Genomic DNA, 11,395 nt, shown 5'->3' with positions numbered 1-11,395 from the left:
GTTTCCCTGCACGCATGCAAACCACAGTTTATATTAAACTTTAAGGGGCCGCTGCTGCTGGCAGCCTGTTAGAGCTCGACACCCAGAATGAGAGAAATACGCTTGCAACGTTGACATATGGCCATGAAGAAGTAATGAACCATCTGCTGGCTCGGGTGGCGTTTTCAGTGTATATGTTGAGGATTTAAGACTCACAAAAAAAACTAAAACCTAAAAGTTTTAAAAGTCTGGCAGTGGAGACGCACGAGATAACAACAGCCAAAGTGTTTTTTTTTTTTATTCCAGCTCCACAATATTAACACAACCATTATTTAGTTAAATAAAAAAAGGATATAAAACAAACATTTAAAAAAAAAATGCATTACAAGATTCTCTGTAAACGTCCCGAGCTTTTCGTTCAGCGAGTCCACACACGTGGTTATCGATGGGGAAATAAAGCATGTCTTTGTTCTTGGATGTTACGCCGCAGCTCACAAACCTGAGCCTGATGAAAATGTTCTGGTTTCAAAATCAATAGCCACTCCACTGGGACAATGAGGAGAAACTGCTTTTGTTTCATCTCAACAGCAAGGGGGAAAAAAATGTTGGAAAGGTCAGAACATTTTTTTTTTTTCCTCTTTGAAATTTAAATTTAAAACAGTTTTATTCTGCTATAACTCAGTAAGATTTAATAATCTGATATGTCTGCGCTTCAGTGGCAGTTCCCACCGCCGCTTGATTGAAAACAGTGCATCCGCCACAGTTTCCTGCAGGAGGTTTTATTGCATTGTCCCAGCGAGCTGCATAAATCCTCGACTTTACCTTTTCTCGCTATTAATGAACGGAGACAGAGTGGAGTTGACGACTGCTGGCTCCGACAGGAGGATGATACACAGACCAGTCATGACCCAGTGTTCGCGCTGAGGACAAATCAGATGCTTACTTAATAAAGGCCTGGTCAAAAAGGAGCAGTCTGTCCATTTTACGGTTCAGCTGTGCTTGTTTCACCTCAGCGTTCTCGTCACAGAGGGATGCCGTCAGGGTTATTGTGGCTACAATAAATTTCACGTTATTTATTTTGAACCAGGCAGTGCAGGGAATCTGACGAAGGGTGCTTTTAATTGCATTAGAGAAAATGTAAGAGTTCTGTCCCTCTATGTGGGATCATCCTAAATTATTATCTCAGTATATCCCAGGAGTATGTCAGGCTATCTCACACTTTTCTACTTTTAACCATTCATATTTTGCAAGTCTCCAGTTTACAGTGGCAGAAATGCATCACTTTAATGAAGTAATTCAATGAATTAAATTACAACCCAGAGAATTGAGTCAGTAACACATTCAATCAGGAACAAATCTCTCATTTATCTGGAGTGAAAATACTAATCACATAAGACCACCTTAGAAACATGAATAAAAACATGAATGACAAGTCGTCAGTGTGTTTGGACGCTGCCGTGTCAGCAGGGAGACGCAGCCTCAGCTACAATGAGCTGTGCGTCTTGATGAAAGCTGTCCTCTCGCTGTGACCGTCCACCTCCTCGCTGTCTGATTCAGACTCGTAGGCGATCATGTCCTCGTCCCCCCACACAGTGGGGATCCCTTTGTAGCAGATCCGCGTCTTCCTCTCCTGTCCCTGGCCGAAGCCAAAGCCAAAACCCACCCTCACTCCTCTGGTCTCTGAGAACACAGAGGGCAGTTTGGTCCTCCAGCCTAAAAAAGTGCCACCGGAGCGCATTTGCAGTAAAAGGAAAACCCCGATAAAAGCAGCCAGGATGAAGGCACAGCTGAGCACGGCCACCACAGCAGGCAGCTGATTGGATGGAGCTACACTGAGCCCGGGCGGTTCCTCGCCCTCTTGGCTGTTATCGTCGGCCGCCGCTGGGATCTCCTGCTCTCTCTGGGACGCGCCGCCCTGCTGCCCCCCTGCCAGAGGGGATTTACGCTGGACTTGGCTCTGGTGCAGGCAGGAGGTGAGGACCAGGTGGCTGTGAGGCGGGCAGGACAAGCAGTCAGTAGGTCCGGTGCCGGAGCAGGTGAGGCAGGCAGGGTTGCAGGGCAGACAGGCTTGGATTGAGGACAGGTCCACCCAGTTCTCCAGGGACAGGTTGAGGAGCTGCGGCCCTGAGGTGAAGCCTGGTGGACACAACTTTATACAACCCTGCAGGAAGAGGGAGAAGCCTGGGCTGCACTCTGGATGAAGAGAGAGAGAGAAACCATGAAATCTTACAAACAAAAGAACAATGGTTATTGGTCTGTATGTATAGCACTTCTCCAGTCTTGATGGCCACTCACACATTCATACAGTTGCCTCAATGAATGTAATATTATTTTAGTGCTTCTTTAACAGGGACATATACACTGACACTGACACTTGCACAGTCATTTATCAAATGAACGTATCACATCATTTGCAGCTCCTGCTAATTTCCGACGCCTGTCCCTCAAAGGACCTTAAAATCAAGTCTGTAAAACATGAAACATCATCACACAACACAGCGGCGCACTCTGCCGGCCCAAAGGCCCAGATTTAGTGATCGTGGATTGTAAACACAAACCCTTTCACATGACTCCATAACTGATTTAACTGATCTAACAGATTTAAAAAAAGAAATAAAAAAAAAAAAAAAATTCACTTTGATCTTTGTTTTTATCAAAAATACTTTAACCATCTTAAGAACATAATCACAAGGGGATATTATGTATTTATATTTACTTGTACAGCTCAAAGTGGTGTCTTTTTAAAAATAATATTTCAGGTACTAGGTACTAAAAAGTACCAGGTACTATCTAGCTAATGGAAAAGCAAAAAATAAACAGCAGAGTTGAGTTGAGCTGAGTCGGGCTCAAACTGTGTAATGGAAAAGTGTCACAATGGTGAGGCTGCAGATTGCAACGGAGGACTCATCCACTCACCCTTCCCTTCCCCGAGCATCTCAGAGAACCATGGTGGCCTTCACACACCAGAGACGATGTGGTTGTCAAAAGAAAGGTTTTCAAGTTGTTCCCATGGAGACTATTATTCATTTAGTCTGGAAAACTTCAGGCCATAGTCACGATAAGACGATGAGCTGTTCTTGTTTTGTTTGAATGGTGCGCTTCTGTTTTCTAACGTAAAAAAAAACATGCTGAGGGAATCTGTCAGCTGACCCTTGCCTAACGTACACCTATACAGTTGTATGTAAACATTATGGGCAGCATATTCAATTTCTTCTTAATGTTACACACTGGACTCATTCTGCCACTAACTATTTGTAAATGTAATCAAGTTTTGACATGTCAGATAAAAATGTGCACATTTTCATTTCATGAACAACTACAATATTATATAAGATGGAAAAACTGAGCTCCACTCAGATGCAAACCACATGAATAAAAATCTAGTTTTGAAGTAAGTTTATTTTCCTGTCATTTTAAACCACATCTTTTTGTACACGAAGGCCACATGAATGTCACAGCAGAATGAATATGTTGCCATTTTCTGTTTATTAATCCTTGGATTATTGGAATTAAGTAATAAATGAAAGTGTTGCCACTAAGAAAACATGAAAAAAAAACAAACATGTTTCATCTTCCACCTCAGCATTTGCTCACAGCGTAGCACCTCCTGCACTAACACAGGTTTAATCTCCCCCGCTGCTCCTCCACGCTTCCCACACACACGCATATGGTCGTGTGCATATTCATCGTGCACATGCATGCGTGGCGTGGAAGTGGGCAATCTGTATTCACTACCACTCTCTTCCTCAAGTTAGAATAAGGAACGCAGCATGAGTCCAGAGACTGTTTTGTGACAACTGTGCGTCAGCGCCAATACAAATGAGCTCATTCTGCTTCAGTGGCTCCCATTTAAAGTTAATGTGTCGGTGGATGCGTGGACGATCTCACCAATACAGATCTGCTGGGCGTCAAAGGTCTTGCAGCTGTTGTTGGACGGCCGGGGGAAATCGGACGACGAGGGGTTGACGACGCTGGGTCCACTGCCCCACAGGGTGAGGGTGAGCTGCTTCAACACACCTGAAGGACAAGGAGACGGAGAGAGGAGGGCGTGTGACGAGGTGGAAGAAAATATCAATTAAGCTCTTCACAGAGAGCTGGGATGAGGACATATGGGTGGGTGGGATCCCATTTCACTGCTCTGTGTGAACAAAACCAACGGAAACATCAAGGATTAATAAGAACTCTATGTGACAATATGCTATAATTTGCTTAATGGAAGACAATGTAGACAAAAAGAGGCGAAAACTCAAGTTTTCACAATCAAAAGGTTGCCAAGGTTACAGAGGATTCCATCTCTGCCCGGCAGCTATTACATTTTAATCTAGATGTATTTCTGAGGGCCTGTCTTGCAGCCACTACAGGACGGAAAAAAGGGATGAAAGGCTTTTTTAGAGAAGCAAAACATAAAAAAGAATATGCAAGACAGTGACAATGCTAAGCACGTAATCATGGTTGAGTGCCGTTACCATAGTCGCGTCCATTAGCCGCAACGTTTTCAATTTCCAGCGTCCATTCACCCTGAGGATCCTCGTCCCACGAGTGCGTGGTCATGAAAGCCCAGTTGTTGAATCCCTCGGAGGAAAAGTCATTGGGCCTGAATAATAAAAAATAAAGAGGAGGCAGGCTTGTTGTTTGTTTGATATACTGTATTCTGTATATGTACAAATGCAGTGCTTTTTTTTCTCCCAGGGAGTGTACTTGAGGGAGTGTTTGTGCACAAGTGAAATTGAGTCTCACAAAGGGAGGAGGAAAGGAAAGGAAGAGGCGATCAGCACCAGAGTGTGTGTGAGTGAGCGAGAGAGAGAGAGACAGAGTGAGATTTATATGAGGGTTCGGCTGTTAGTGTGTGTCTAGTGGTGTGTTTTACTGTGTACCTGGGGAACAGCAGGGTGGAGCGTGTGCCCAGTGGGCTGATGAGATGAATGGCCAATTTTCCTCTCTGGTTGTGGGAGAGAGTGAGGCGAGCCTGGACGTGTTCCAGAGAGCTGACATAGTCGGGCCGTCCCCAGCAGGCATCCACGCTCTTGCTGAACACCAGCTTGTTTCCGATGTCTCTGCAGGGTTTGACAAGTGGAGGGGAGAGTAGTTAAAGTGTGGCTGCGGAAAAAAAAAAAGGACGCACACAACACAACAGCGCTGTGCTACAACACGGAAGTGATGGAGGTGACATCTGTCAGGCTAAGCGGGGTGAAAGAAGAGCAAGTGCTCATAAAGAGATTTTAGTCCCTGTTCAAACCTGGTATTAACATCCATCTTGAGAAAGCTGATGGTAAGCTGATGGTGATGAACACAAATGTTAAATGTTATCTTATCTTTACACAAAGATAAGATAATCCTTTATTAGTCCCACCGTGGGGAAATGTACGAGGGAAAATGCACTAAAAAGCAAAAGTAGGAAAAGTGAAAGGAATAAGTTAAGTTAAGGAAGAAGATAAAAGCTACAAAGTAACAAGTCACTCTGTTGGTGTGAGTGATTAGTAGATTACTAACTTGTGATCAGTGTCTACTCATGCTGCTGTAACATGTAACAAGAAAACATCATGTATTCATCATGTTTTATTATTATTATAGCAGTGGAGTCAGATAAAGCAACATGTGGAAGCTGAGAAATGTAAAAATACTGTAAAAGTAGGTGAGAGGACGTCTTTAAGATATAGACACGTGTCCCTAAAACAACCTTTGAATGTGTTTTTTGTGATTGGATCTGAGGATGAAATCACAACATGTGGTGTCCATTCAGACCTGTACCTGAAGGGATAGTTTTTTTGAAGGAAGGGTGTGAGGTACGAGGTCATCTTGCATAGTCAGTATGTTACATACAGTGGACACAGATTTCAGGAGACAGGAGACATGGTTTGTTGTGAATAGGGATGTTGTAGCCCTGTACGACAGCCGTTAGGGTAAGCATGGTAAACCAAGTTCACAGAAGACTGTATGTAACACACTTTTGCACTTGTGATCAGATCATTGAGGACGGACGTTAAATCCAGGTCTGGACAGGGGCTTAAACTCACTGCAGTTTACGCACAACAACAACAACAGCAGCTCCTGCTCACACTTCTAACCTCGGCTCTTCCAGCATGGTGTGAACACACTGATGCTGTGGCCCCACCGTTGTCCAGTTCTGTGCCATAGCCACCATAGCGCTGGCATCCAGCAGCCCATAACCATACGAGTGACTCACTGTGAAGGAAAGGAGGGATTAACGGCAGATTAGTAGATGGTGGTGAAACCAGGAACAAACTAATGTGGTTGCATTTTGACTCCTCTGTTCTTATATGGTTGTGTTCAGACTGTAGCGTCCAGACATAACCAACCTATATGCAGGGTTTATTTTGTAATGACATAGGTGTCCCCAGGTTTGTGTCACTGGTTTTGGCGTCGCTGTTGTGTGTTATGATAAGAACGATGCAAAATAATTTTTTAGAGAAATTTAAAAGCTGCTCTGCTAAGCCAGAACATTCAGACTGAGACAGCATTTGCAGAAATCTGATTCAAATCTTATTTTAAACGGACTAACCAACACATTAGCTGTCCAAACCTTTAAAAACCAATCACCATAAAATATGCAGAAAAAACAAGAATAAAAAAATAAGATCTGATATTTTATTCTGGCAGTCTGAACAAGGCCTATCTGGCTGGTGAGTGCACTTCTACATGCTAATGACCAACTGGCTGAAATGTGTGACATGCTGTGATTGAGAGTGCACTGTGCAAGCGAAAAAACTAATGATTTGGGTTTAACAACACACCAGACAGTTTATTTGATCAGATTTGCTGAATACACTTACTGGAAACATTAAATATTTTTTTGCTGAAACGGAAGCATTAGTCTGTGTTGCTTTGAGCTTCCTATATCTGTCTGTTTAACACTTTTTATAAAGCCCCTTCAAGGATGGGTGTTGCAAATGAGCATCTGCTATACACACTAAAATACTTGCATCATACAGCTGTTTTAAGGACACCGTATCAATCCCTATTAAATAAACCATGAAAATAATACATTATTTATTCACTCCGCTTCATCAACTGCTCCGGCTCGGGACACAAATATAACAGCATACAGCAGAGAGTATAATACTGTCACTACCTCTGCGTCCAACTCCATTTGTCTTCCAGTCTCCGGCGCTGAGGTATCCGGGCTGGGACGTTCTCACGACCAGGTGTTGCATGTCCCTCCAGGTCAGGTTCATACTGCAGGAAGAAAAGCACAGTAGCCATATTGACTTTGTGTCATGTAATAGCTCAAGATATTACTTTCTACATTACGCACATTATGAGAAAAGTCAGGTTTCCACGACCTCGACTTTATGACAAAGCGGCAGAGGGAACGGTATATTTTCAGACACTTCTGAAATATGATCCAACTAAGCATATATATAGAGAGAGAGGAGAATATCCTTACATTTCTAAAACATTACACTGAGATGTAGGGGAAGCCCTGAGGGACATGTCAGTCAACCATAACAAAGATATGGGCTCACATTAAGGTTGAACACCGCATAAAACATTGGTATTAAAGGTACATCATAACCTATTGAGCTGAAAGGACAAAGAACATAGTAAAAGCGAGGATACATTAACACGGAGGACTGAGTTCTCTGTAATGCCGGTCTCTAATGAGGCCAGGGATAGTGGGAACGGGGTAGTGGTGGTGGTGGTGGTGGGTGTCAATAAAAGCCCAATAAAATGTTCTCTTTTTTTTTCCAAAAGCATTTGTCCAAGTTGCCTTCAGGTGACTAATAGGAGAAAATCCACTCTGTGGGTTAAGATAATCAAACCATGAATCACACTGCTTGCACTGCTTACTTGCCACAGAGGACAGAAATAGAAACAATGTGGCCCATCACCTCCACCACTCTGCATCAGCATTCACATCTCACATCAGCACCACCACCATCATCACCTTTCTCCAGGGTGGAGAAAAAATAAATAAATCAGTCAATGTCACCTCAGCCAGGAGTGAATAAAACGCCCTCCGAAATACTCAACCCATTAAATGATTCCATCGCTGCTGATTCCCAGTAAGTGTGGTCCCAGTCTGATAGAGCAGCTACCTTGTTATTACCACAGTCTGTCAGGAGGTGTGCGTCTGCGTGTGTGTATTTCAGAGGTGGTGTTAGGGTTGAAAGTGAAAGATAGCCAACATGTTGTAAACCTCCACTCTGTCAGTCAATTCTCCTTCTCTGATGATAGGAGAAGTGACAGTGCCGAGATAAACTGGGTCTGTATTTGTTCCTGAACTGACACCGGGGCTGTGAGGTGACACTGCCAGCGAATGTGGAAATGAGCAGAATGATGCAGTGCAGACTACTACTGCTCGACAGGAAGACTCAACGCAAGGGCTGGGGCAATGTTCTAGGGAAAATTGTTAAAATGTTACACTAACGACTTAAAAATACTGTCTGGCTTTATTTTCAAGTGCCAAAAAGGCATGCATAATGATGATAATGATAATTGGTCAATATCATTTAAAATGGGACTTTAACTGTCTGAGTTATAACTTGCTTACCGAAAGTAAGTTAAGTAAAACAGCTCTCCATTTGTCCATTTATTGGGACAGCTATTCGATACGAATGGTCTCCGTACATTCCAAGATTTAATCTGTGATGACGTGAAGATTTACAAGGTCCCGTGGAACTCTGAGCTCTCTACACATGAACTGACAAAGCAACTGTGCAGTACCACCAATACCAAAAGGAACTGTATCAGCGATGTATTAATTCCTAATATTGCAGGCCTCTAACAAACCAATTGGAATTCAAATGTCTTGGTAGAACTATTATGGCTTTATCACTTCAGCAGTAGCATGGGATACAGTGTGGAATAATATTATTCAAGCCTCAAAAATTCACCAAACCATACACTTAAAAATTGTACATAGAACTTACTTTAATCCTAGACTTAGACGCTCAATGAAGCTAGAATCATCATTAGACTATCGGTGGCACCTCCTGTTGGGACATTTTAACCCTGGAGCTCTCAGTCACACGGTCTCGTGGTGCAAAGGAAAAAAACTTTAAAATCTTGTTCAGAAGCTTTCTTTTGTTCATTACTGTACACGATCCAACAATTCCAAAACGTAATTATTGGGTTGGTGTCTCCATGTTAACCACGCGCGACTAACCTGTGTGGCAGGGAGGATACTAGCGAGCGGTCATGTGATCATGTAGGCCCCACTAGTGTGAATCCTGCTCACTGCTGTAGCAAGGACGGCTTCTGCTGCACACATTCTGCAAATGTGTGGTGATTTAGTGCATGTTTTATAGGTTGTTTTTTTGCAAAGTCATGAACATACTTGATAATGTCAGTTTTGCAGTTATTTAAATCATCAATTACAACATTATCTCAGACGATATAGCTTGCCCACCCGTAGCCGGCCAATCAGCTTTTTGTAACATTAGCACATTTTGTAAAACTTTTTGGCCAAGGAAATATATTTATTTTTAAACATCAGTAACATGTTTTTGTGTCATTAACACATTTTGATAAGAAAAGGAATCGTTTTTGCAACATTAGTAAACATTAGTTTTATCTGTTTTCTCTGGACCTTCATCTATTTGCGCACATTTTCTCAAGACCATGAATTAAATGGAGGAGCAAAATAAAAAAAAAAGGAGTAAAATAAAAAGAAAAACAAAACACATTCTGAAGAATATTTGATCGTAAAAATCAAAATCAAAATCATTGTGGTTGTGGTAATCAAAGCACCAATCACAAAGATCCTGCACACTGTCCAACTTTCATCAAATGTCTTGTTACAAAGCTTTGGTGCTGAGAGTGCCCTCAGACCTGATGAATGTTTTTTGTTATTTGCCGCATCTGTCCCTGAAAATAGATGTGCCAAGTTAAGTATCATTTTGTCTTTTGGGTCAGGGCAATCCCGACAGGAAATGTTCACATTGTTCTGTGATTTGTGTTGAACACACAAGATTCTAGTGAAGATATCACCATCACAGAGAACAACAGACAGTGTGAAAGGGTTCTGACACCCAGAGTACAGACCGACCAATACTGAGACACTGGTTGAGCCTAAAATCTCCATTATCGTCCCACCAGGTATTCAGATGTCTATCTGGGCTGCAGCTTATTTGTCCTGCTAATTAACAGCTTATCACAGGCTTTGTTTACAGAAGAAAATAATTCTCGACAAGGATTTATGCAAGCACAGGACTGCGCACACAAACAAACACATACACCTGAGGTTAACGAGCACACACTCAGGTTAACAACCCTGTGCACAGCACATCCAAGCAACTGTCTTTCTGTCCGTGATTTTCTTGACAACCACTCATCTCATTTTCAAACATGACGTGTTGCTATGGTGTTGAGTGTGAACAGTTTTGGGTGAGTGGATCTCACACCCCGACACTTAAACCGCACCATATGTCTTATCCTGCTCTTGTTGTGCGAGAAAGCAGAAGCTTGCAGTAACATCACAGAATGCTGTTTTATGAGATTGTAAATAAAATTAAAAATAAACCAATTACTCTCATCTTGCAGCAATGCCACGCACTGATGGTCACACTTTGAACGTGCAAAATGTAGTTAGTTGTGAAATGAAAATAAAAATCCCCCAACTTTTATGATTTTCTCAAGTCAAGGTATATTATGTACAAAATGAAGGAGTAGGAGGGTGTGTTGTTGCTCTCACTCACTTTGCCTCCAGAGCCAGAGCGATGATCCCAGCAGCTAGTGGGGCTGATGCAGATGTCCCCGTGTGAGAGTCTGTGCATTTATGCCTCAGGTCTGTGGTCACCTTGGAGACGGGAGAAAAGAGAGAAGGGCACATAAACCCCAAAAGGAGAAATGTGGTTAATATGACACATTGGGTTTCCCATTTCAGTGCGAGGGAAAGTCATGGGGAGAAAGAGGTTGAGTATTAAGGCAAGGGAGGACTGGGGACAGTGGGAGTTCTGCCAGCAGCAATTAGATATGAAGGAGGAGGAGGATGAGGAGGAGGAGGAGCAGGAGAGAAGGGGCAGGTAGGTTTAGTCTCAGGCCTGTGGATCATTGCCAGAGGGTTGACGCTGGGGCACTGAATGTCAGCCAAATCAGCCCGGCCAGGTCGGGTGATGGTGGTGAGACACAGTATGAAGCACTCTATGTATTCCTCTGCAGTGCCAGAGAGTTAATGAGGCCTGTCTGGGTCACAATGAGGACACATCAGAAATGACAAAGGAGCCAGAGGGTGAGGCAAGCTGTGAAGGTTAGGGACAGATTCTTGGTTTACAAGTGTTTGCCTGACAGATAGTGGCACTAATGGTCATCATCACAAATCTACGTGTCAGAGGATTAAACAAAGGGAGAGCAGGTGTTTGCACTGGCCAACTGTTAGATTTCAGAATTGAATAAAACACTTTTAAGCTGTCGCATTAGATTCGTCCCTGCACTCTGAGATGATTGAGCTATTCGT

General features: G+C 42.9%; 1 protein-coding gene across 1 annotated transcript in view; it reads right to left on the bottom strand.

Annotated features, from left to right (window-relative positions):
- Positions 1 to 272: 272 nt before the first annotated feature.
- furinb (furin (paired basic amino acid cleaving enzyme) b) overlaps positions 273 to 11,395 on the bottom strand; it is a 100,226-nt gene continuing 89,103 nt past the window's right edge. The window contains exons 10-16 of the mRNA XM_044036083.1: positions 10,638 to 10,738; positions 7,070 to 7,173; positions 6,045 to 6,162; positions 4,854 to 5,033; positions 4,446 to 4,573; positions 3,868 to 3,996; positions 273 to 2,172 (exon numbers count right to left, since the gene is read on the bottom strand). Coding sequence (XP_043892018.1) covers positions 1,463 to 2,172; positions 3,868 to 3,996; positions 4,446 to 4,573; positions 4,854 to 5,033; positions 6,045 to 6,162; positions 7,070 to 7,173; positions 10,638 to 10,738 — 1,470 coding nt within the window. The 3' untranslated portion in view covers positions 273 to 1,462. The remainder of the gene's footprint in view (positions 2,173 to 3,867; positions 3,997 to 4,445; positions 4,574 to 4,853; positions 5,034 to 6,044; positions 6,163 to 7,069; positions 7,174 to 10,637; positions 10,739 to 11,395) is intronic.

The sequence above is a fragment of the Solea senegalensis genome, linkage group LG10, assembly GCF_019176455.1.
Source record: "Solea senegalensis isolate Sse05_10M linkage group LG10, IFAPA_SoseM_1, whole genome shotgun sequence".
In the NCBI taxonomy this organism is placed as follows: domain Eukaryota; kingdom Metazoa; phylum Chordata; class Actinopteri; order Pleuronectiformes; family Soleidae; genus Solea; species Solea senegalensis.
This window is presented reverse-complemented; position numbering and strand designations above follow the sequence as displayed.